We start from the raw sequence: 27,282 nt of genomic DNA, 5'->3' as shown, positions 1-27,282 counted from the left end.
ATCTATTGTATTATGAAGCTTGTATTCTCCTACTCCCCCATCTATTGTATTATGAAGCTTGTATTCTCCTACTCCCCCATCTATTGTATTATGAAGCTTGTATTCTCCTACTCACCCCATTCTATTGTATTATGAAGCTTGCATTCTCCTACTCCCCCATCTATTGTATTATGAAGCTTGCATACTCCTACTCCCCCCATCTATTGTATTATGAAGCTTGTATTCTCATACTCCCCCCATCTATTGTATTATGAAGCTTGCATTCTCCTACTCCCCCCATCTATTGTATTATGAAGCGTGCATACTCCTACTCACCCCATCTATTGTTTCCAAGTCAGAACAGAGCTGACTTTTCAGAGAATGTAGCTTTGGTAAAGGAAGTTTCTCTACGTCGCCATATTTTCTCGGCATGGAAAACTGTGGCGACAGCCGCAAGACATCAAACTCTTCTTGAAGCTTTTTGAGTTTGCCCTCCGCCTCTTCCTTCTGTATAAGTGCTACTTGTCGCTCTGCATCTGCTGCCTTGGCGCGCTCCTTTGCTTCTTGGGCTTCTTTTTGCCATGCGTCACAAGCCTTGAGAATAAGCAAGTAAAGTTATCATCATTATTCCGCATTCATGTCACAGCTACATAAAACTGAACCACTGAATACAGAGTGATTGCCAAAATCATACATTATTAAATGGAGTTGTCAGATCATTGTAAAAGCCACAGACACCCTGAGCCAACACAATGTTTATTTTCAAATGGTCAACCCCTTTAAATGAAATGTCATTTAAAAATAAAAAAAAACTTTTTTGTTTTTTTAATTCACATATACATTAGCAGCAATGAACAGATTCAGATTTTTTTTTTTTTTACACTGACGCATCTAATGAGCGTGTGCAAAATGTCAATATAAAGGGAGGAAAAGTAAAGGGAACTGTGACATCGCCTATTTTCCCTGTTGGATCCTGTTTCACGAGCCCTGTATACAGTTGCTACTTGCCATTGTAATCCTGCCAGGGATGATAATGAAGCTGCTGAAAACTATTCCCGAAAGCCTCAGTGGCTAGTGTAAAAATTAAACACTAGGTCATTTTCTGATCATACATTCCCTTCAACCGTACACATGGCCACTTACATTTTGGTCAGGAGAGAGGACTATTATTTCATCCAGTACTGTCCCATTCTAAGTGCCATATATTGTAATGTACGCCCCCAAAAGAAATTCTGAACTTTACAGTTCTCACCTGTTTCACCTGTTGCCAGGAGTCTTCCCATCTTTTTATTTTTCTCTTGGCGTCGTCGAGCTCCCTCCTTACGCGGGACAGCTCACTACCATTTGAATTGGTACTGGTGGAACTGGTAGTACCACTACTAAATACTGGTGAGGGACTGGGTGAGAAACTCCCACTAACAAAGTCCCAAATACTGCCAGTCACTCCATTCAAACCTAGGGGGAAAAAAAAAAAAAAGAAAAAATTGGAGGCAGCCTGCAATATCACATCATCTTTTAGCAAGGCCGAGACCATCCCATAAGTTCAATGAATAAAGGCGTCAAATTTGGATGTGGCAAGAGCAGAATAGTTACTGAAGATTCCCTCACACCTTTCCTGCTGTGGCCACATTTTTACTATTCAGATTCAACCCACCTCTAACAGCAGCGAAAGGAGCCAGGTCTGATCGCTGCTGTTTAACCATGGTGACGTGATGGTCAATCTTTGGCAGCAGCATTTAAATGGTTGTGATCAGTGTGGCGCCCATAGGTTACAATGGCCAGACCAGCACTGTAAAAACCTAGCCACAGACCCAGAGAGGGAAGGCTTGGAGGAGCTCCAGCATCTTCAAACTCCTGAGGTGGCTGCTCACCATCTATGACCATCTAGAAGCATTAGTGCCTCAAGGTGGGTGAGCGACTGTGTGGGAGTTACTCCACCTCCTCCTGAGTCTGAAAGTCATGACAGATAGACTATGCACAGCACCATTTCTGTCCTGTACGCTGGCTGTCACTCTCCGCTTCTGCTCTTATTCTGTATATATAGACTATGCACAGCACCACTTCTGTCCTGTATCCTGGCTGTCACTCTCCGCTTCTGCTCTTATTGTGCATATACAGACTATGCACAGCACCACTTCTGCCCTGTATCCTGGCTGTCACTCTCCGCTTCTGCTCTTATTCTGTATATATAGACTATGCACAGAACCACTTCTGCCCTGTATCCTGGCTGTCACTCTCCGCTTCTGCTCTTATTGTTCATATACAGACTATGCACAGCACCACTTCTGCTCTGTATCCTGGCTGTCACTCTCCGCTTCTGCTCTTATTGTGCATATACAGACTATGCACAGCACCATTTCTGCCCTGTATCCTGGCTTTCACTCTCCGCTTCTGCTCTTATTGTTCATATACAGACTATGCACAGCACCACTTCTGCTCTGTATCCTGGCTGTCACTCTCCGCTTCTGCTCTTATTCTGTATATATAGACTATGCACAGCACCATTTCTGTCCTGTATCCTGGCTGTCGCTCTCCGCTTCTGCTCTTATTGTGCATATACAGACTATGCACAGCACCATTTCTGCCCTGTATCCTGGCTTTCACTCTCCGCTTCTGCTCTTATTCTGTATATATAGACTATGCACAGCACCACTTCTGCCCTGTATCCTGGCTGTCACTCTCCGCTTCTGCTCTTATTCTGTGTATATAGACTATGCACAGCACCATTTCTGCCCTGTATCCTGGCTGTCACTCTCCGCTTCTGCTCTTATTCTGTATATACAGACTATGCACAGCACCACTTCTGCCCTGTATCCTGGCTGTCACTCTCCGCTTCTGCTCTTATTCTGCATATACAGACTATGCACAGCACCACTTTCCACCACTGGAATTTCATTGTTTGGTTTTTTTTGCGCGTTTACATCAGGTCATGTAAAGAACATTCCTACAACCGTGAACAATTTTTTGCTTTTTTTGTGAAGCAAATAACAAAATAGGATAAAACTGAAAACCTAATTGTGCATAACTATTCACCCCCTAAAGTCAGTACTTTGTGGAGCCTCCTTTTAAAGGCAATTACAGCTGAAAGTCGCTTGGGATAAGTCTCTGAGGTTTCCACATCTGGCCACTGGGATTTTTGTCCATTCCTAAAGGCAACACTGCTTCAGCTCCTTCAAGTTAGATGGTTTCCTCAGGTGAACAGCAATCTTCAACTCTGACCACAGATTCTCAGTTGGATTAAGATCTGTGCTTTGACTAGGCTGCTCCAAAACATTTACATGTTTTCGCTTAAACCGCCCGAGTGTTGCTTTAGCAGTACGATTTGGGTCATTGTCTTGTTGGAAGGTGAACATCCATTCCAGTCTCAAATCACTGATGGACAAATAGGTTTTGATCAAGAAAATCCCTGTATTTTGCACCATCCATCTTCCCCTCGACTAGGACCATTTTCCAGGTCCCTGCTGCCAAAAAACATCCCCACAGAATGATGCTGCCACCACTATGTTTCACTGTGGGGATGATATTCTTGAGCTGTGTTGGTTTGGCACCAGACATAGCGTTTACCTTGGTTGCAAAAAAAGTTCAGTTTTGGTCTCATCTGATCCCAGCACCTTACTCCATACATTTGTGGCGCCTCCCACATTTTTTGGGCAAACCCGCTTTTTTTGCCCACTCTTATATAAAAGCCAGCTTTATGGAGTGTGTGGCTTATTGTGGTCATATGGACAGATACTCCAGTCTCTGCTGGGGAACTCTGCAGCTCCTTCAGCGATACCTTTGGTCTCTGTGCTGCCTCTCTGAAAAATGCCCACCTTGCCCGGGCTGAGAGTTTTGTTGCGAGGCCCTCTTTTGGCAGGTTTGTTGTGGCACCATGTTCTTTCCATTTGATGATTGTGGATATGATGGTGCTCTGGGAATCATCAAAGATTGGAATATTTTCTTATAAGCCAACCCTGACTTGTACTTCTAAACACCTCTGTCCCTGACTTATTTGGAGATCTCCTTGGTGTTTGGTCAGTGGAGCCTCTTGTTAATGGTGTTGTAGCCTCTCTGGCCTTTCAGAAAAGATAAAGTGTATATACTGACAGGCGACGTGACACTAGATTGCACACAGAGGGACGTCCTGTCACTGAGCATGGGACTTATGAAGGCAATTGCTTGAACCAGAAATTTGTACTGGCTTCACAGCAAAAGGGGTGAATACATATGCACATGCCAATTTTTATTTATTTGATCCCACAAATTTAATTTATGCCTATATTGTTCTTACATCACCAACTTAGACTATTTAGTGCTGATGCATCACACAAATCAGATAACAAAAATACTTAAAACACAGGTTGTAGTGTAACAAAACAGGTAAAAAACCAAGGGGGTGAATACTTTGGCAAGCCACTGTATAGGACAATGGATCAAACGATCCCAGGTCCAAGCCTCCTAAAAAGATGAAAACAATTAAGTTAAGTCACATCCCACCCAAAAATAAATAAAATATATTTTAAAAAGTGATGAACGGCACCAATACAAAGGCTTGCAAAACAAAAATGGCTGCAGCTGGTGAGCTCAGAGGATCTGTCTGCGTAGATGGCAAGAGCTGCTGAGCTCACCGATCACGTCAGCGCTGTAGACAAACAAGAGCCCAGGGTAGCGGTGGACAGCCAGCGCTGTGACTGAGGAAGCCAAGTAATACTCGGTGGTTTTCAGTTTATAGCTATTGCTGCCTGTGAAGGAACGTTTTCGGAAAGCGGACAACCCCTATAACTACCTATTGTGCGGACATTTTTAGCACTTTACCTAAAGAGTTGTGTGAGGATGTTGAGGTGCCTAAGGCGTTGTGCTCTGACTTGAGTGTTGGCGTCTGCTGGTGGCGGGGAGCCATACTGGAGAGATAGGACTGGGACAGCGACTGGGACAGCGAACTCAGAGGAGAGGTGGAAAGCGAAGAAGAAGAGTGAAGAGAAGATGATCGAGCAAGAGATCCCGGGATATTCACTGGTGCAGAACTTCCCAGTAACCTTTGACCTAAACAAAACAAGAGCGAAACATAAATTAATTTCTAATACATTTGTTGCACAGCTACTTTCGTCCAGAATCAGCGCCACACCTATTCGAAGCCTGTTTCCGGTATTGCAACTGGACTATACTGAAGTGTACAAAGTTGACCGATGCAGTGCCATCTCTGGAAGAAGAAGCCATCCATGTTTTCTTCATTCAATATAATTTTTTTAAATGCTCAGTGCTCAGCCACCTGAACTTGATAGATAATATGCTACAGGAGACGGGCGCCAGCCGTGGCCTCTCCACAAGAGGGCGGGGGGCCGGCCGTGGCCTCTCCAAAGGAGGGCGGGGGGCCAGCCGTGGCCTCTCCACAGGAGGGCGGGAGGCCAGCCGTGGCCTCTCCACAGGAGGGCGGGGGGCCAGCCGTGGCCTCTCCACAGGAGGGCGGGGGGCAGCCATAGCCTCTCCACAGGAGGGCGGGCAGCCGTGGCCTCCCCACAGGAGGGTGGGGGGCCGGCCGTGGCCTCTCCACAGGAGGGCGTGGGGCCAGCTGTGGCCTCTCCACAGGAGGGCGGGCAGCCGTGGCCTCCCCACAGGAGGGTGGGGGGCCGGCCGTGGCCTCTCCACAGGAGGGCGTGGGGCCAGCTGTGGCCTCTCCACAGGAGGGCATGGGGCCGGCTGTGGCCTCTCCAAAGGAGGGCGTGGGCCGGCCTTGGCCTCTTTGATGCTGCTCTCATTATCTGGGTTGATACGACATCATATGTGCGTGACGCCACAGTGATGATGTTGTGACAGCCCAGTTAATCACCAGCCGCACCGGGGATCCTGGAAGCTAAGAGCCCCCATCCGGCAGGCAGAGTCAACCAACCTGCCAATGGACCACAGTCCCACAAATCGATCTGCCCATCTCTAATGCCAAATTACAGAGTACAAGAATTGGGACAGTTCCTGGACATATTAGGCTGACGTGCACCAAAAGCAATTTTAACTTTTTGTGGGGCCTGTCTATGGTTTTTGTATGAAATCAGTTACACCTTAAAAGTTGAGCAGAACACTAAAGAAAGTAAAATCATCCACGTCATCAGCAGATATCAATCTCCCAATAGTGTGGTTTAAGAACAGCTGGATTTAATAAATGTGGCACAGATGCAAACACCTCATGCTTTAATAAAATATGATAAAATAATGGATAGGTACCACGACAGAGAATATACATAATTATCATCATAACCATTTCCACACTATGGGACTATCAATGACGACTTCCCAGTGCCCGGTTCTTACTTGATAAGCCCAGGTCGCTGTTCTCACAGTCTTCTAATTCTTTGTCTAAAGATGCAACACTAATATTGCTAAAATGAAGATCTAGGGCAGAACCTGAAAATAGAGAATCACGTTACCAGTCACTTTACATTCAGCACCTGAAGCACAAAAATAAGGCTGCGGCACATAAGTAAACGGCATACACAACTATAAGAACAAAAAAATGTGTGTCTTGTTATAATCAATGGAAATGTAATTAAATGTCACATGGACATGGCGACTGAAAATATTCTCCACCGGAAGTAGCCCTAGAAGAAACTGGCTAAGACTACGATCGGACACCCACGATCACGTGTCCTCAGAGGAGTGGAGAACCTAGGGCACACAAACCAACACATTTGCATGGCTTGGCAGCTTTATTGTACAGAGGTCTTTTCTCTGGATTATCTCCTCCAATTGGTTCTGCTCCACCGATTCTGGAACAGGTTTTCTTTTCCGTCTGTGCCCCTCCATTATAAAGTTATGCCCCCCAGTAATCAAGAGCGCCCAGTATGAAAAGGCTTCCCTCCAACCAACTGGGAGTACACCCCAACTTCTCGGTGGGTGTTTTCCCTTTCCCCTCTCGGACGTGTCCGTGTTTTGACTTTCAAGTGTCGTGAGCAGTGTTTCCCCAACTCGTGTCCTCCTGGCCCCCAACCAGTCATATTTTCAGGATTCTCTTAGTATTCGTATCATCAATTCATCAAAAATTCTCTTGCATGTGCAATATTACGGAAATCCTGAAAACATGACCTGTAAGGGGCGATGAGGACTGGAGTTTGGCGAAACATTGGTCGTAAGGGGCAAAAAGAAAACGCCCACCGAGGTCACAGCTGCAGCCTGGCTCAGGGAATTCTCACTCCTTAGTCATCATGTTCCTTCCCGATATTGGGGCACCAGACCCACCTGGATTACAGGCGATGAGACCTTCTCTGTGGGCGTTTGCATTTTCTCCTGTAGGACAAGACCATGTTTTAATTGTAGAGGAGAAAGAGCAAACACCCACAAAGAAGTTTAAGGGTAAATTTGTATATTAGGCGCTCGCCATTACCGGGATAACTTTGGAACAGAGAGGTACAGAAGGAAAAGAAAAAAACTGTCCAGAATCAATGTAGCAGCACCAACTGGAGAAGATACCCCATTAAAGCGTTACCAGAGATTTGTCTCTGGGGGCAAGTACGTCTTCCCCTGGGTGAGGTTGACAAAACATAAGAAGCAGCCTAATGCAGAGGATGAAAAAGGGAGGAAAAAAACCCCCGCCCTCCTCTCCTCACTGATCTCTGTAGCAACTGTGTCGAGATACAGCTTCTGTATCATTACAAACACTTCCAGATCTGGCAGTCAGTGTGGGGGAAGAGTCAGAGCTGACAGCACTATGAGATCTGGAAGTGTGTGTAATGATACATAACTCCGTTCTGTTTTTGCAGAAATCAGTAAGAGCAAGGTGTGTCCTTTTCTCCCCGTGTGTTGCTGCCTGCTTATGATTGACCAATCTAATGCAGGAGAACTTAAAGGAACGGTGGCTCACATGGAAGTTTGTGTGTGAGACGGAAGCCGCTTTGATAGACCTAGTCTATGGGGCCTTGTTCTGACACTCCATAGACTTACACTGTAAAAGCGACTTCCAGGTCACACAAACCTCAGTGCGATTCAGAGAGTCAAAGCTTCAGTCACAACGCAGAAGAGAAGAACAACGCTGAAAACTGGGAAAGATGGCGATTGGTGAATATATTAATACACCTATACTATTTTTGAATGGGAGCCATTCTTTAACATAAATTATAACCTAAACTTTACAAATATCCCTGCAGTGGAATGAAGAAATTGAAAAAATAAAAACGTTTTACTCAGCTCTGCAACCACTACTCCATGGCAGCAAGAGCACAAGAAGAGGATTCAGAGATCCTCCAAAAAATAGAAAAAAAACAGCAAAACAAGGCAGAGCTTCTTACCTGCCAAGGCCTCTAAACAAATGCACTATCAGGATGCAGTGGACCCATGTGGTTAAGATGGAGACTACACAGGTGCAGCATAACCGATGAGGCAGCCACTCTCAACCTACCAAACTAATGGAGGGGGTGGCTGCTTGGCACAATGCTACACATAAAAGACTTGTATGTGGCGCTGTTCACACAATGGAGATGCACAGCATCCAGGCAAGCCTAGTAGTGACACCCTTCTATTAGATCAGGCGGGCCTGCCCAGCGCTATCCAAATGCACCCCATGTGAACAGACACCACAGTTTACAAGACAAAAATGGGCCCAACTGCACCCCGAAAAAAAGTGCAAAAAACACAAAAAAATCTAAAAATGTTTGTGAGGTATTAGTTTATACTTTGGCCAAAATACGCAAGCTCGTAACCCGCGTCAAGGGTCCCCACGCTTACGAGTCCTAATTCTAAACAGCAAGAGCACAAGAAGAGGATTCAGAGATCCTCCAAAAAATAGAAAAAAACTGCAAAACAAGGCGGGTTACGAGCTTGCGTATTTTGGCCAAAGTATAAACTAATACCTCACAAAAATTTTTTATATTTTTTTGTGTTTTTTGCACTTTTTTTCGGGGTGCAGTTGGGCCCTTTTTTGTCTTGTAAACTGTGGTGTCTGTTCACATGGGGTGCATTTGGATAGCGCTGGGCAGGCCCGCCTGATCTAATAGAAGGGTGTCACTACTAGGCTTGCCTGGATGCTGTGCATCTCCATTGTGTGAACAGCGCCACATACAAGTCTTTTATGTGCAGCATTGTGCCAAGCAGCCACCCCCTCCATTAGTTTGGTAGGTTGAGAGTGGCTGCCTCATCGGTTATGCTGCACCTGTGTAGTCTCCATCTTAACCACATGGGTCCACTGCATCCTGATAGTGCATTTGTTTAGAGGCCTTGGCAGGTAAGAAGCTCTGCCTTGTTTTGCTGTTTTAACCACTACTCCATGGCCAGTTTAACATGCTCAAACTGGTGAAAGATCCTATTTTAATTAATTTTGCAAAAAATCTTTATGGATCATATAAAAAGGGATAAACGCTAATGAATGCCTCGAAGGTTCTGCATAAAATAACAAAAAAAAAAATGGCTGTTACCTCCCAAACAGATGACACTCTTCTGCTCGTAGTCCTGTGTGTCCCCTGGTGACGTGAACAATGACATGTCAGCCCTGCAGCCGAGATCATGAGATTGCCAGAGGACAAAGGGCTTAGAGCAGAAAAACAAGTGGAGCGAGTTCGGAAGGTAAACATGCATTTTTTTTCGGAATTTTATGTAATACCTTCGAGACAGTTGTCAGTGTTTGCTGAGTAAGAGAAGCCAAACTAGCCCTCACCAATCCCCCCCAATGCTGACGCTTACCTAGTCCTTACGCTGACCCACCTCAACCATTGGCAAAGTGGGCATTTCCAGTATAATAAGAAGAGACCAAAAAGCACAGACCAGTAACGACTGGGTAAGAATCAGATCAGAGAGGGAACGTATACTTTTTTTTTTTTTCCGCTGGGCAATTACTTTGATTCCTACGGACCTACGCTCCAGGACTATGGTTGAAATACAATTTTAAATAAAAGTCACTTTATAATATATTTTTTCCAACATGTCCAATTTTTTGCAACTGGCAATGTAAATGACGAGAGCTTTATTCGGCTCCTCTCGTATACACATTTATTGCAATGGGAAAAACTGGGAAACCTGATCAGATTCTATAGATGGAGCAGATCAGAATTTGCAATTTTGCAAATCATAACTATCTTTCCTGGCGATTTTACATAGGAGGTCATATTTTATGAATGAATAATGTAAAAAAGAAAAAAAAAAAAAAACCTGGCTCGATGCACACGTATTTGGTTGTAGGGAGACATCACATGTACGAGTAGACTTCAATATGAACGCAGAGAGAATTAATGAAAGGTAACGGCAAGCTACAAACACGTATGTACTAATGCACAGCTCATGTCCTTGAAAAGCGCAATATGCAGCCGTGCGTTAACATCTTCACTGGGGCAAGTTGCAGCGATCCCCTAAGTTTGATGCATTGCCGAGTAGCATTCGCGATATCATATAATAACACATATGAGAATAATTACAGAAATGTGCAAGTGAAGGGCATCGGGAAAACAGAGGATTCCCAGGGTGGTGTAGTGGGAAGTAAAAGCCATGCAGACGTAGCGGTGCTTACCGGCGGTGCAAGTGCTGACTCACTGCCTGCAGTCCCCGACTCTGCTCGCATATACCACGGCAGCTGATCCCGGCAGCTCATGTGACCGCAGACACATCAGGAGGCCGTCACACGCTCCCCGGAAGAGAGGAGGACTCCGGCCATCCTGATTCACCAGCCCCTACACCCCCTCCCCTTCTATTCTGCACACAACGCATAATTATCCCGCATGGAGAAAGCGACACCCGGTTACACCCTAAGTATAGAGTGCGGGCCCCCGGGGAAAGCTAGAGGTGATGTAATGGGTTAGTGTAGTCCTGACACCTGCGCCAAGGGTAGCCATAGAGCCCTACAGAGGTCAAAAAATTATCCCTTGGGCTGGTATAATTTTTTTGGGGAAAAAAAAAAAAAAACACCTTGTGCAATACATGCAGCTAAATAATGTGCAGTTGCATATGTGAAAAATGTTCCTTGTTTATGCGCCGCACGGAAAATTAAATGCAAACAGCGCCTAAAGCTAGATTTATCTAGGCCTAGTATCAGGGACCGAAGGATCGGGAACGCCAGGTGTATGGCAGCGGCTAAGGCTCGGTTCACATTGAGGCGTTTTGGGGTCTTCGACGGATTCACGACAAAAATCTTCTTTAAAATAAATGCTTCAAAACACGTATGCAGAACTCATCCCATTCGTTTATATGGGATCTCCATATTGGTGTTCATACGAGGAGGTTTTTAGACTGGTTTCTGAGGTGTTGTCTGACAATCCCCCCTTATAAGCAGCTGTAGTTACATATTATAGACATACATACTGCCGTAAATGAAGACATAGTGACTTCAACAACTCCCTACACCTTCGTTTTGGTGTTTGTAAGGGTCCAAGAAGTCCCCCCCCATTATTAATTGAATACTGTACCCCAAGGATAGGTCATCAATGTAAATTAAAGAAAAAAAAAAAAAAAAAATGATTGAAGTGAACAGAAGCGGCGCTGCACAACACAAGAGGGGCGCTGCACAACACAAGAGGGGCGCTGCACAACACAAGAGGGGCGCTGCACAACACAAGAGGGGCGCTGCACAACACAAGAGGGGCGCTGCACAACACAAGAGGGGCGCTGCACAACACAAGAGGGGCGCTGCACAACACAAGAGGGGCGCTGCACAACACAAGAGGGGCGCTGCACAACACAAGAGGGGCGCTGCACAACACAAGAGGGGCGCTGCACAACACAAGAGGGGCGCTGCACAACACAAGAGGGGCGCTGCACAACACAAGAGGGGCGCTGCACAACACAAGAGGGGCGCTGTACAACACAAGAGGGACGCTGCACAACACAAGAGGGACCCTGCACAACACAAGAGGGGCGCTGCACAACAAAAGAGGGTCACTGCACAACACAAGAATGGCACTGCAGAACACAGACATGGTGCTGCAGAACACAAGAGGGGCGCTGCAGAACACAGGCATGGCGCTGCAGAACACAAGAGGGGCGCTGCAGAACACGGACACTACACAGTATACAAAGCTGTAGTTTTCTAGCTCCTTAGACTGTTTACATCTGGCACCTGCTGGAGACAATAACCGGTGACTGGCAGGGTGCCGGGTGTCAGTGCACCAAGTGATCTGATATTGATGATCTTCCACAAGGATAGCTCATACACAGTCCTGGACAAACAATTTGATTTTAGCAAAATACATCTGCACTTTAATTCAATGAATGTTCCAAGCAAAAAAACACTTAAATACCATTGACTTACCCGGAACACAAGTGAAAAAGTCAAACATAAAAATGCAATGTGTTAACATGTAATATACCTATAACAGATTTATTTCTCATCTAACAAAATGTCTAAAACTCTTCAAAGGAAAAAAAAAAGTTGTTTTTTTTAATACAAGCAACCATATGGCAAAGTAAAAGACGAAACACGTAGGCTTACCTATGACTGATTCAACAGTATTACTAGCAGGGTAGAATGGGAGTGCTTTGGCATTAACACTTGATAGCGCAGTAGGGGATGAACTATCTGAGCCAATACTGGATGCCAGACTAGAGGTTATACTGGATGTTATACTGGAAGCCAGTGGGTTTACCACTGAAAAAACACTGAGATGGCTCTGTTTAAAGAATATATGCATTAAATAAGCAAACTGTGCAGGTTTTATTTTTGCAAACAAATAAAAAATAAATAAATGATAAGACACTAGTTATCTGATTCATGTAAAGGGGATTAAGCGCATGTCAGACCCACTCATTCCTGGAAACACGTCATACAAAGGAGACTCCCAAAAGGCCAAGACTTCCAAAGATTCCCTTGAAGTCGTCGGGCTTCCTGTACACGTGGCTGCACGGGTCTCCTTTGTATCATGTGCTTATTGCAGAAAAGGTAAAATCACAAACTAAACATTTCTACATATTAGCGGCCGATCACAAAAGATAAAGTCATCGGAGATTGGAGAGACGGAACTGGAGAGTTGGAAGTTCACAAAATAAAATAAATTATAGTCAAATCCCATAAAAACACAGCACGTTACACTCCTGGACATAGGCGTGAGCTCTTCTGCAGAACCTTGGGTGGCCACCACCGTACTGACCTACTTGATGCAGACGACAGCACGGCCAAACATTTAATGGGAGTCAGTATAAAATGACTGTCCAAACAAAGCTGAGGGGCTCACTGCACCCTTGCAATTCGGTGAACCCTCCCATCTACTTATTCTTCGTCCAACCCGGACCCCATTCTTTGATTGGAAGCTCTGGCTTTACAAAAGCCAAAAGGACGGTGAAAATAGAAGGATGACAAATCAGTGGAATGATGCACTGAATTGCTGGACCATGCTGCTGGGGATCCGAGCATTTGTGCTTAGTTTGAGCAGTCATTTTGAGTTGGCAGACTCTTTTTAAGTCCTCTTAAGTTAAGAAGGTTTTGCTGCAGTAATATGGACCCTAAAAAGCACCAGGATAAAGGCTGTTTGAATATCATTGTTCGGTAGAAGTTCCAACTCACCAAGACATGTAAAGACAATGGAAACCTTTGACAATCAACTTTGTTTTTTTTTTACAGAAGTTGTTGCAACTCCCTCACTCATTTTCATATTTCCCCCTGATTTTGCAACCTGTTCCTTATCTCAGTCATTTTTCAGGTGGGCGAGTGCCTCCCAGTAATACATGCTGGACTGTGTGTGGGCACAGCTTCATTCCAGCACCGACTTTCTCCTCCTCCCTGCAGTGGCTGCTCTTTCTCTCCACGCCAATGCCCAGCCTGTGCTCTCTCTCCCTTCCCGCAGCCTTGTTTGTACCTTTGTCCCCCCCAGCTACGCTTTGATCCGACAATCATCTCTCGCCGTCCCTGCTGCCACCTATAAACCTTTTCTATGTTCTAAGCAACAGGACAGCCGGCTATGTCAAGGAGTTACAGACTCTACAACAGGTCGGCAGTAAACATTAAGGCTATGTGCACACGTTCAGGATTTCTTGCAGAAATTTCCTGAGAAAAACCTGAAATTTTCTGCAAGAAATCTGCATGCGCTTTTTGCGCGTTTTTGGTGCGTTTTGTTTGCTAATTTTTCCGGACATTTCCCAATGCATTATATAGTGGGAAATCCGCAAAATTAATGAACATGCTGCGTTTTTTTACCGGAAAAAAACACATCATGTGCAAAAAAAATGCGGAATTCATTCTAAATGATGGGATGCATAATGTATTCTGGGTTTTTGCGTTTTTATAGCGGAAAAATGTGAAGAAAAAAAAACGAGAAAAATCAGCAACGTGTGCAGACAGCCTTAATGAAGACCAGTCAGAAAACAGATTAATATTCCTTTTTAGAATAAAAGGAAAAATAAGAAGTCAGTGCAAAGGTATCCAAACCCTTTAACAGGTCTCTTCTCCAGTAAGAAACACAAACAAGAGAAATGATAAACTACCGAAGACATCTAGCACCATGCAAAACAGAGAAATGCACAAATTAAAAGAAAAATGTATTTGTACACATTATTAACATGGCCCATATTGAAAAGGCAAAAGAACAAAAAATTCGGGGATTTTTAAAGAAAAATTGGACAATTTTTTTCTATTACTCAGTAGTGTATTATTACACCATGAACATTAAGAAACCTGCAGGGAAAACGAAGTATTACAGATCTGTTTTTAGACTATGCAAAAACAAATGACTCATTGTTAGTGGCTCGTTGCTCTATTTCTAACTATCCTTTATAATACTACAGATTCCTTCACCATAAAGAAGCCTACGTTTCTGGTAGATAAAGTTATAACACATTTTCATAGATGAGTATTGTCAAATAGTGTTTGTAAACGCAATCAATTTACCGCTGATTAAAAATTTTCATCCGTTTTTGAAATGTTAACACTTATTTACAGATTATCTCCATGGAGGCCGACCACCGCTGCTAAACAACAGAACATGTGCGGTGCTTACAAGCCCTTTTCTAATGAGATTGTAAGTGCTGCTTCAAACTGGCCAGGATCGCTGGAGCAGGCAGTTACTTCCTAATCCCAGCCAGCTTCAGTGCAGTGCCTACCACCTAGACAGTAGCGGTGGTCGGTCTCCAAGGCAACGAGCTGCAAACAAAAGAAAAAAAGCAGTGTTAAGATATGAAAAACAGCTGCAGATTTTAACACACAGTAAACTGTAAAACAGTTACAAGCGACTATCCGACAATACCCATCTAGGAAGATGGGAATAACCCTTTAGGAGTGGCTTCACATCCCGTATGCTCTCGCATGAGCTTTTACAAAGGCTTTTCTATAAGAAAAAAAGAATGCATTAAGAAAAATTTAAAAAACAAACAAACCATAAATGTGATTTTAAAAGTTCATTTAGAAATCTGTATATTTAGATTCCTGTTAATACGATTAGTGATCTCAATGTTTAAGTAATAAATTAACAGTAAGTTAAAAAAAAAAATATTCTCGAGATCCTCAACCAAGAAAGCCTCCTTGTTTAGCCTGAAGAGTGACATCTACAAAGATCATCTCTCACTCTGGAGGACCCCAACACACCCATGTATTATAAAGATCCCCTATTGCTTTTACTAGGACAATTGTAATACTTCATTTCCCCATGTGATGGCGCTGCAGGGAAATATTACAGCTGATTTTACATTATTTCTTTACGCAGCTTCTTCAAAACGGGACCAGGTGATAAAATGAAATATACATTTTTTTTTACTGTATTTTTTCCATTCCACGCTTCTAGTGCAAGGAGATTTTCATGCATGCAAACATGACACGTGTCAAGCATTTTCTTTCTTTTTTTTTTTTTTTTTTTTTTTACACCCATAATCAACTTTTCATCCAAACAAGTGAAATCACTGAGCAGATCTATAAATGTTAGCATACGATTACTCTAGCATTACATGTCGATCACACCACGTGTAGCTCATACCTGTTTGCTTTCTTGGTCATTCAGTTTATGATTATTATCCAGAGACAGGCACTTGTGTTTTGCCTATAAAGCAAAGGGAAACACTTGTAACAAGAGTATGACGGGCAATTATCAGCAAACACAAGGACACGACATTACAGATCAGCGGCATCTGCTGCAGGAATACCTGTATGTGACAATCCGATCAAAGCTACAATGGTGACAGCACTGCGGCTGGAGAGCTCTCAGCCAAAAGGCCGGCCTAAAAAGTGCAGTGCTGCATAGGTCGGAGCTATAAGGCAGAGCCTAAGCCAAACTGCACCTCCAACATAGAAATGGGACCAGTACCTCACTGCCCTGACGGTAAAGAATCCATAGTCTCACTGCCCTTACAGTAAAGAATCCAGTCTCACTGCTCTTACAGCAAAGAATCCATAGTCTCACTGCTCTTACGGTAAAGAATCCATAGTTTCAATGCTCTCACGGTAAAGAATCCATAGTTTCAATGCTCTTACGGTAAAGAATCCATAGTCTCACTGCTCTTACGGTAAAGAATCCATAGTCTCACTGCTCTTACGGTAAAGAATCCATAGTCTCAATGCGCTTATGGTAAAGAATCTATAGTCTCACTGCTCTTACAGCAAAGAATCCATAGCCTCACTGCTCTTACGGTAAAGAATCCATAGTCTCACAGCTCTTACAGTAAAGAATCCATAGTCTTACTGCCCTGATGGTAAAGAATCCATAATCTCACAGCTCTTACAGTAAAGAATCCAGTCTCTCTGCTCTTACAGCAAAGAATCCATAGCTTCACTGCTCTTACGGTAAAGAATCCATAGTCTCACTGCCCTTACGGTAAAGAATCCATAGTCTCACTGCCCTGACGGTAAAGAATCCATAGTCTCACTGCTCTTACGGTAAAGAATCCATAGTTTCAATGCTCTTACGGTAAAGAATCCATAGTCTCACTGCTCTTACGGTAAAGAATCCATAGTCTCACTGCTCTTACGGTAAAGAATCCATAGTCTCAATGCGCTTATGGTAAAGAATCTATAGTCTCACTGCTCTTACAGCAAAGAATCCATAGCCTCACTGCTCTTACGGTAAAGAATCCATAGTCTCACAGCTCTTACAGTAAAGAATCCATAGTCTTACTGCCCTGATGGTAAAGAATCCATAATCTCACAGCTCTTACAGTAAAGAATCCAGTCTCTCTGCTCTTACAGCAAAGAATCCATAGCTTCACTGCTCTTACGGTAAAGAATCCATAGTCTCACTGCCCTTACGGTAAAGAATCCATAGTCTCACTGCCCTGACGGTAAAGAATCCATAGTCTCACTGCCCTTACAGTAAAGAATCCAGTCTCACTGCTCTTACAGTAAAGAATCCATAGTCTCACAGCTCTTACAGTAAAGAATCCATAGTGTCACTGCCCTGACGGTAAAGAATCCATAGTCTCACTGCCCTTACAGTAAAGAATCCAGTCTCACTGCTCTTACAGCAAAGAATCCATAGTCTCACTGCTCTTACGGTAAAGAATCCAGTTTCAATGCTCTTACGGTAAAGAATCCATAGTTTCAATGCTCTTACGGTAAAGAATCCATAGTCTCACTGCTCTTACGGTAAAGAATCCATAGTCTCACTGCTCTTACGGTAAAGAATCCATAGTTTCAATGCTCTTACGGTAAAGAATCCATAGTTTCAATGCTCTTACGGTAAAGAATCCATAGTTTCAATGCTCTTACGGTAAAGAATCCATAGTCTCACTGCTCTTACGGTAAAGAATCCATAGTTTCAATGCTCTTACGGTAAAGAATCCATAGTTTCAATGCTCTTACGGTAAAGAATCTATAGTCTCACTGCTCTTACGGTAAAGAATCCATAGTCTCACTGCTCTTACGGTAAAGAATCCATAGTCTCAATGCGCTTATGGTAAAGAATCTATAGTCTCACTGCTCTTACAGCAAAGAATCCATAGCCTCACTGCTCTTACGGTAAAGAATCCATAGTCTCATAGCTCTTACAGTAAAGAATCCATAGTCTTACTGCCCTGATGGTAAAGAATCCATAATCTCACAGCTCTTACAGTAAAGAATCCAGTCTCTCTGCTCTTACAGCAAAGAATCCATAGCTTCACTGCTCGTACGGTAAAGAATCCATAGTCTCACTGCTCTTACGGTAAAGAATCCATAGTCTCACTGCTCTTACGGTAAAGAATCCATAGTCTCACTGCTCTTACGGTAAAGAATCCATAGTCTCACTGCTCTTACGGTAAAGAATCCATAGTCTCACTGCCCTTACGGTAAAGAATCCATAGTCTCACTGCTCTTACAGTAAAGAATCCATAGTCTCACTGCCCTGACGGTAAAGAATTCATAGTCTCACTGCTCTTACAGTAAAGAATCCATAGTCTCACAGCTCTTACAGTAAAGAATCCATAGTGTCACTGCCCTTACGGTAGAGAATCCATAGTCTCACTGCTCTTACAGTAAAGAATCCATAGTCTTACTGCCCTGATGGTAAAGAATCCAGTCTCACTGCTCTTACAGTAAAGAATCCATAGTCTCACTGCCCTGACGGTAAAGAATTCATAGTCTCACTGCTCTTACAGTAAAGAATCCATAGTCTCACAGCTCTTACAGTAAAGAATCCATAGTGTCACTGCCCTTACAGTAAAGAATCCAGTCTCACTGCTCTTACAGTAAAGAATCCACAGTCTTACTGCTCTTACGGCAAAGAATCCATAACCTCACTGCTCTTACGGTAAAGAATCCATAGTCTCACTGCTCTTACGGTAAAGAATCCATAGTCTCAATGCTCTTACGGTAAAGAATCCATAGTCTCACTGCTCTTACAGCAAAGAATCCATAATCTCACTGCTCTTACAGTAAAGAATCCACAGTCTTACTGCTCTTACGGCAAAGAATCCATAGCCTCACTGCTCTTACGGTAAAGAATCCATAGTATAACTGCTCTTACTGTAAAGAATCCATAGTCTCACTGCTCTTATGGTAAAGAATCCATAGTCTCACTGCTCTTACGGTAAAGAATCCATAGTCTCAATGCTCTTACGGTAAAGAATCCATAGTCTCACTGCTCTTACAGCAAAGAATCCATAATCTCACTGCTCTTATGGTAAAGAATCCATAGTCTCAATGCTCTTACTGTAAAGAATCCATAGTCTCAATGCTCTTACGGTAAAGAATCTATAGTCTCACTGCTCTTACAGCAAAGAATCCATAATCTCACTGCTCTTGCTGTAAAGAATCCATAGTCTCACTGCTCTTACAGTAAAGAATCCGTAGTCTCACTGCCCTGACAGTAAAGAATCCGTAGTCTCACTGCTCTTCGGGTATGTTTCCATGCTCAGGAAAAAAACCGCCTGCTATCCTGAACGTGGACACGTACCCTTACGGTAAAGAGTCCATAGCCTCACTGCTCTTATGGTAAAGAATCCATAGTCTCACTGCTCTTATGGTAAAGAATCCAGTCTCACTGCTCTTATGGCAAAGAATCCATACTCTCACTGCTCTTACAGTAGAGAATCCATAGTATAACTGCCCTGACGGTAAAGAATCCGTAGTCTCACTGCTCTTACGGTAAAGAATCCATAGCCTCACTGCCCTTACGGTAAAGAATCCATAGCCTCACTGCTCTTATGGTAAAGAGTCCATAGTCTCACTGCCCTTAGAGTAAAGAATCCAGTCTCACTGCCCTGAAAGCAGATAAAACAGTGATTTTATCAAAACTACAACGAGAAACCCAGTGAGTGGCAACACTGAAATCAGGGTCTCTGTCTCTACATCAGGTTACTCTCACATGGAGGAGCACACACCTGGTGACAGATTCTTGCTAGTTAATAATTGCACATTAACGCCCATTTTCCCGCTACTCCCTACATTTCATGTACCAACCTTCAACTTACTGAATGGGACGAGCTGCGGGAACAGATGCATCACTAATGGGGTCCTGAGAAAAAAAAACTTTCAGAGACCTGGACACCAATTTTTATCAATCGATTAGGTCTGCAGAGACCAGCACTGATTTAGAAAGGACCGAATGAGTCACGTACGTAGCGCTGTAATTGGACGTCACTATTCACATTCTTTATTACATCCAAGTAGTATAAACCCCATAAAAACGGTCAAAAGCTATACAAGACCCATAATGCAACACGGGCACTTCCACAAATACGTACATACAGATACCAACAAAAATGGAAGCAAAAACGCCCAAAGAACAAAGAGCAACAATCTTTATTGAACAAATATACTAAAACATAACACTATTAAAAAAAAAAAAATGAATGGTTCAGAAATGCCTGTGCAGTTACAATCATCACATATGTTCATGACCTCTAGTGGTAATCAGAAAATTATGATGGTTAAAAATGAAATGGATTGATATGAAAGATGAATAAGTGGTGGAGATTCTAAAAGTGCTAGTGCAGTAAAATACGTATAAATTAAAAAAGGTGAGTTATATCGTTTGCAAAAATACAATATGCAGTTGTATACACAATAAAGTGCTGGTGCATTCGGGGTAACAAGGCATAGAACCCGCAGCTTCTGGTACACGGCACGGCTGTTGTGAGCGCCGTTAATCAGCCGTTTGCACTCTTACCTATTTAAATGACTGTCTCGCCCCCTTTTCATTCACATACCCCACAGGAGGAAGCCATAGAGCGAAACGTACGTCGGAGTCCTTTGTCCTGTGCACCAATCCCACTGAAGTAATACCTTTAAAGGGAACCTGTCACCCCGTTTTTGAAAGATGAGATATAAATAGTGTGAAATAGGGGCAGAGCTGGGCTTTACATTAGTGTCCTTTTGGTGCCTTTATTCCCCCGGGATGCTGCTGAAATACCTTTGTGAAGTGTCCGTTTTGTCCTGTCAGTCAAGTTGGTCTGGTCGAATGGGCGTTGTAAAATAGCGGTTCCTCCCCCACCTCATGCAATTCCCTGCGAAGTTTAGTTCCGCCGTTGGCGTTATGTTTAGCGCTTGCGCAGTGAATTTGCCTCCGGCAATCTGTGGGCAAAGCATAATTGACATCATTGCGCATGCGCGGGCCTTCACTTTAGCCGGGGTGCCCCGGAAGTTGTCATATCGGCAAAGTGTTATTCTGGATGCCGTATCTCATCCCACACTGCGAGCGTAAGTTTTGTGCCAAGATCGCTCGCCTGCCTTACGCTCGCAGTGTGGGATGAGATACGGCATCCAGAATAACACTTTGCCGATATGACAACTTCCGGGGCACCCCGGCTAAAGTGAAGGCCCGCGCATGCGCAATGATGTCAATTATGCTTTGCCCACAGATGGGCAAAACATAATGCGCAGGCGCCGGAGGCAAATTCACTGCGCAGGCGCTAAGAAAAAGCGCGATCTGTGCTATTCACAGATCGCGTTTACGAAAGACAAGCCGAGAATCAGGGGGAGGAACCGCTATTTTACAACGCCCATTCGACCTGACCAACTTGACTGACAGGACAAAACGGACACTTCACAAAGGTATTTCAGCAGCATCCCGGGGGAATAAAGGCACCAAAAGGACACTAATGTAAAGCCCAGCTCTGCCCCTATTTCACACTATTTATATCTCATCTTTCAAAAACGGGGTGACAGGTTCCCTTTAAAGTTCTGTGACGACGTCTTCCGATTGCTTCTTTGATTCTTGGTGGCATACTTGTATGAATTAGCAACCTTACGGTTGACAACCTTTTGGATAGAGGCATACACCTTTACTCTACACTAGTAGTCTTATTTCTATACCTCATTACCCAGAATGCACCAGCACTTTATTTTATATACAGTATACACTCGAGTATAAGCCGACCCCCCCTAATTTTGCCACAAAAAACTGGAAAAACTTAATGACTCGAGTATAAGCCTAGGATGGAAAATGCAGCAGCTACTGGTAAATTTGAAAAATAAAAATACCGTAGATACCAATAAAAGTAAAATTAATTGAGACATCAGTAGGTTAAGTGTTTTTGAATATCCATATTTAATCAGGAGCCCCATATAATGCTCCATACAGTTCATGATGGGCCCCATATAATGCTTCATATTAGGCTATGTGCACACGTTGCGGATTCTCTGCGGATCCGCAGCGTTTTTTGCGGTGCAGAAACGCTGCAGATCCGCAATTGATTTACAGTACGATGTAAATCAATGAGAAAAAAAAAAAAATGTTGTGCACACTTTGCGGAAAATCCGCTGCGGAAACGCTGCGATTTAAAAGAAGTAGCATGTCACTTCTTTTTTGTGAATCTGCAGCGTTTTTTGTACCCATTCCATTATAGAAAACCGCAGGGGTAAAAACTGCAGCAAATCTGCAAGAAAACCGCAGCAAAAACGCACAAAAAAAGCGACAAATCCGCAGGTGCATTTTCTGCCAGGAGAGGCAGAATCCGCACCAGAAATTCCTAAGCCTAATCCGCAACGTGTGCGCATAGCCTTAAAATATGCTTCATATAATGCTGCACAAATGCCGATTATGGCCCCATAAGATGCTCCATACAGATATTTGCCCCATATAATGCTGCACATGGCCCCAGATATTTGCCCCATATAATGCTGCACATGGCCACATAAGATGCTTTATAGAGATATTTGTCCCCATATAACACTGCACATGGCCACATAAGATTCCCCATACAGATATTTGCCCCATATGCTGTTGCTGTGATTAAAAAAATAAAAAAAACATTCTCACCTCTCAGGCCCCCGGCACTTTCTACATTCACCTGCTTCCTGTTCCACTGCTGACCGCCGCTGTGTCTTCCGCGTCCTCTGCACTGACTGCTCAGGCAGAGCGCACTAATCGAGTCATCGCTGTTGTGAATTCCGCTCTTGGGCTCCCTCCGGTGGTTGTAAGTGGCACTTTTGTGAGTTCTGCTCTTGGGCTCCCTCTTGTGGTTTCAAGTGGTATGGCTGCTCCTTGGAGTTAGCGGTCATCAGCTGCCTCCACTTATCGTCTCTTCTGCTCGGCTATTTAGGCCTGGCTCTATCTTCAGCCAGTGCCACTTGTAAATGGTTCCTGGTTGGATTCACATCTCTTTGGATTTCCCTGTTATCCTGACCAGTTCAGCTAAGCTAAGTTTTTGCTTGCCCTTTTCTGTCCATAGATTGTGGACTTATCCATTCTGTGCTTTCTATGTTTGTCCAGCTTATCAGTGTGAATTTATTCTGTCTTGCTGGAAGCTCTGGGAGGCAGATTTGCCCTCCACACCTGACTAAAGGTGATTTTTAGTAAACTCTGCGTGGATTTTTGTAGTGTTTTATACTGACCGCACAGTATTCCATCCTGTCCTATCTATTTAGTTAGACTGGCCTCCTGTGCTCATCCTGGTTTCATTCTGTGTATGTCTTTTCCCTCTCCACTCACAGTCATTATTTGTGGGGGGCTAATCTATCCTTTGGGGATTTTCTCTGAGGCAAGATAGCTTTCCTGCTTCTATCTTTAGGGGTAGTTAGCTCTTAGGCTGTGACGAGATGCCTAGGGAGAGTTAGGAGCATTCCACGGCTACTTCTAGTGTTGTGTTGAGCTTAGGAACTGCGGTCAGTACAGTTACCACTTCCTTCAGAGCTCGTTCCATGTTGCTCCTAGACCACCGTATCATAACACATCGCGCCCTCTGACCTGAGCGTCACTGCAGAGGACGCGGAAGACACAGCGGCGCCGACGGTAGAACGGGGAGCAGGTGAATATCGCGCACTGCCCCCATCATACTCACCTGTTCCTGGCGCTGTCCCTTCACGTCTGTTCTCCGGCGCCGGCAGCTTCTTCCTGTAGTGAGCGGTCACATGGTACTGCTCATTACAGTAATGAATATGCGGCTCCACCCCTAAGGGAGTGGAGTCGGGTCCATATTCATTACTGTAATGTGGCATTCTACCACTAGGGGGCAGTCACCACACACTGCCAGGCTATGCTCACTTCATTATGGTCAGTATTCTGATTTTTTCTTTCTTTCTTTCCTCCACGTTTGGAAAAATGTTTGATCTGAAAAAAATCTAATGTGTATTTCACAGCATAAAGCTCAAATAAAACGAACCCCCATTATTTTACTTCTTTTGGATTTTGCCACCATAGTCCCAAACACCGCGTAACTAAATGCTGCAGAACCTATGGCGGATTTCACGCGGGAAAGACGGCAGGGAGCCGCACACAAGTTACCCCGTGCAAATACACGTGGAACCTTTATTGTATATATATTTATTATACAATGAAGTTTAAAAAAACTCACAGAAAAATCCCCAAAAAGCGATTTTCAAAAATACCATAAAAATTAACCTTTATTTTGAATATTAAAAACTTATGTGTGCACTTGACAAAACCATCACCAATAGATGCAAGCGTACTACAGGAAAGGCCGGAACAGTGCCAAGCCCTACGCTTTCTAAGTGCCCCCTACCTGCCTGCGGAGGTTGGCACCCTATTTACCTACGCCGTGGCGCCCCCGCTCCTCGCCGGCTATCCCCGCTATCCCTATAACACCCTAACAGGACCGGGAAAGAAATGATCACATATACAATATGTGGATGTAAATAACTTGGAAGGACATGGATATGTCAGTATAAATATCTAGCTAGAACTAAGGTTCTCAACTGACTTGGTGATCTGTGTCCCTTTGCTCCTTATATATAACGTTTCTAGCCAGAAAAAACAACGGCAGATAGGGACGTTCAATCAAAGACAGGACTAAACACATATGTGATTTTGGTCTGTTTACACATACAGTAGGGTCTCAAGATGCTGTTGTACTAGTAGGGAAATGTATCTGCTGTGATGTAAAGCATATCCCATGCCACCGTCTAACATTTCAGTGCCACACTGCAGCATTAACCTTATAATAAATGCCTAAAGCAGCCACATGTTATCCCATTAGTCAATGACATACCGTAGTTATTTTTTGTGACCCCAGTGCAGACCAAAACACTTAACTGCACCACTGGGCCGATCCCCTATCCTTGTAGCGCTACAAGGATAGGGGATCGGCCCGGTGGTGCAGCCATCTACATTGCTGACATGCTGAATTTGTACACAAGCTAAGTAACCCTTTATTATCTGGATGTACTCCTGATGAACCTCTTTGAATTAGAAGGGGAGAAACGCGTTGAGTCTAAAGGGATATGATCTTTTTTTTTTTAAATTCGTTTATTAACAACAAAATAAATTGCGTTACAAACAATGTATGTTGGACACATTGAACATGACTTATAGTACTATCAAGTGTACAGTGTTAAGCATGAAATAAAAGGTACTTATTACTCTTAACCAATGTTATGATGTATTTGTTAACCATCTGTAACATACATAATACATATATATTACATAAGTAAGGAAAGAGAAAACCTGTGAAACTAAAACTCTCGAATTAGGACTACTTCTACTCTAATTACTAACTAATTCGCCATATATCCCTGTGCCCAACCCCCACGCGCTGCCCCCGACCACATCTATAGGGTGAGATGAGAAGAGTTCCATTGACCCCAAATCTTATCAAATTTTCCCGGACAGCCCCTGTTCCGATATAGCGTACGTTCATATGGGATAACAGAATTAACCAGGTCAATCCAAGCTCTCACAGAAGGGCAGGAATTTCCCATCCACCTCAGCGCTAGTACCTTACGTGCGAAAAAGAGCACCTCCCGCAAGAAAGTACCAATATAATGGTCCCAGGTCTCCTCCTCCCACACTCCAAATATACAAACTAATGGGTCCAGAGGAATAGGGATCAGCAGCAGTGATGTTAATAATGATGTCACCTCTTTCCAATAATGAAGGATAATAGGACATCTCCATATCATATGGATAAAGTCTGCATCTAGTGAGTGACACCGCATACATTCTGTCGTTTGAAACCGACCCATCCTACAAAGTCGCGTCGGGGTTAGATATGATTGATGTATAATATACAACTGAGTCATCCTGTTATTAACTGACGGAGATACTTTAATCGGGGATTCGAGGATGTCCTCCCATTCCTCCTCATGCAAGTTAGAAAGCAGTTCACTCCATTTTCCTTTAACAGAATTGACGGTGACTGTAGACCCCGAAGATAGCAAATATGTGTATAGGGAGGAGATAAGACCCTGAGGGCCCTGCGATTTAAGGATCCCTATCAAGGGCAAAGAAGATATAGCGCGACCTGTACCCATATGTCTCAAACATGATTGAATAGCCGACCTTAGCTGTAGGTATCGAAAAAACTGAGACCGCGGTATCTCATATTTATTTTGCAATTGTTCAAAAGACGCGAAGCTCCCCCCATTATACAGATCACCTATTGAGGAGACCCCACGTTCTATCCAAAAACCAGTTGACGGGTGATTCAATAAAGTAGAGAAATAGCTATTATTCCACAAGGGCATCTCTGCTATAATATCTACAAATCCTATAATTTTTTTAATTTGTCTCCAGACTGAACGCGCCAGACGGAGCAAGGGTAGCAATCTAGGGGCACCAGTTTTTCCCGCCTCCAAAAAATTTAGTGGGCAGTCAGCTTGGACCGAGTGAAGTAAGTGATTTTCTGAGTTGGGAAGGCGATTATTGGGCATCCACCTATTGAGAGCTCTGACCTGACCGGCCAGATAATACAAATAAAAATCTGGAAGCGCCGCTCCTCCCCCTTGCTTGGGTCTCTGTAGTGTGGATATCTTAAGTTTGGGCCTAGATTTCCCCCATATAAATGTAGTAAGTTGGGAATTCAGCGCTGCAAAAAAGGACCTGGGTATCAGCACAGCACTATGTTGGAGGCAGTAATTGAACTTGGGAAGTAAAATCATTTTAATTAAATTAATGCGTCCAGCCACGGATAATGGGAGTTTACTCCAAGTCGCAAATTTCGCTTTAACTAATTCTAACAGTGGGAGTATATTAAGTTGCAAGTCGAATCTACTACACTGAGAGATGTATATACCTAAATATTTAAAACTGGGTACAACAGGAAGGGGGGAGAGAGCCCCAAGACCAAGTATTGGAGAATGGGAAAGGGGCATTAACGCGGATTTGTCCCAGTTTATATATAGGCCTGAATATCTACTAAAAATATCTATGGTAGCGATTACCCGCGGCAGCGTTTCTTCCACTTGATCCATGAATATCACCATGTCATCCGCATATAAGCCAATGGTGTCCACACGGCCAGCTATATGAATACCCTTAATGACAGATGAGGACCTTATTCGTATTGCCAATGCCTCTATTGCCAGGGCAAAGAGGGCCGGGGAAAGGGGGCAACCTTGTCGTGTTCCTCTATATAAAGAGAAGGGTTCAGAAATGGAACCATTTATAATTATACGGGCTCTAGGTTTCATATATAGCAGTCCAACCCACTTTAAGAATTTATCGCCAAAGCCGTATTTCCTCAAACATGCTATTAAAAAGGGCCATTCAAGCCGTGTGCTCTTCCCCCTTCCCCCTTCCTTCATTTCCCTCATGTGTTCTTCTCCCCCTCCCCCCCCCTTTTTTTTTTTTTTTT

The 27,282-nt window shown here is 43.7% G+C and overlaps 1 protein-coding gene across 2 annotated transcripts in view; it reads right to left on the bottom strand.

Moving 5' to 3' along the window:
* Positions 1 to 27,282, bottom strand: part of UNKL (unk like zinc finger) — an 84,663-nt gene that overhangs the window by 5,193 nt on the left and 52,188 nt on the right. Inside the window, exons 9-14 of one of the 2 annotated variants that reach the window (XM_069734295.1) lie at positions 15,819 to 15,881; positions 12,353 to 12,530; positions 6,262 to 6,354; positions 4,774 to 5,001; positions 1,232 to 1,434; positions 316 to 573 (exon numbers count right to left, since the gene is read on the bottom strand). In XM_069734295.1, coding sequence (XP_069590396.1) covers positions 316 to 573; positions 1,232 to 1,434; positions 4,774 to 5,001; positions 6,262 to 6,354; positions 12,353 to 12,530; positions 15,819 to 15,881 — 1,023 coding nt within the window. Of the gene's footprint in view, positions 1 to 315; positions 574 to 1,231; positions 1,435 to 4,773; positions 5,002 to 6,261; positions 6,355 to 10,438; positions 10,544 to 12,352; positions 12,531 to 15,818; positions 15,882 to 27,282 lie in introns of those variants that run through there. The other variant, XM_069734296.1, reaches the window with a different exon arrangement.

The sequence above is a fragment of the Ranitomeya imitator genome, chromosome 7, assembly GCF_032444005.1.
Source record: "Ranitomeya imitator isolate aRanImi1 chromosome 7, aRanImi1.pri, whole genome shotgun sequence".
Taxonomy (NCBI): domain Eukaryota; kingdom Metazoa; phylum Chordata; class Amphibia; order Anura; family Dendrobatidae; genus Ranitomeya; species Ranitomeya imitator.
Note: the sequence above shows the minus strand (reverse complement) of the source record. Positions and strands in the feature narration are given on the sequence as shown.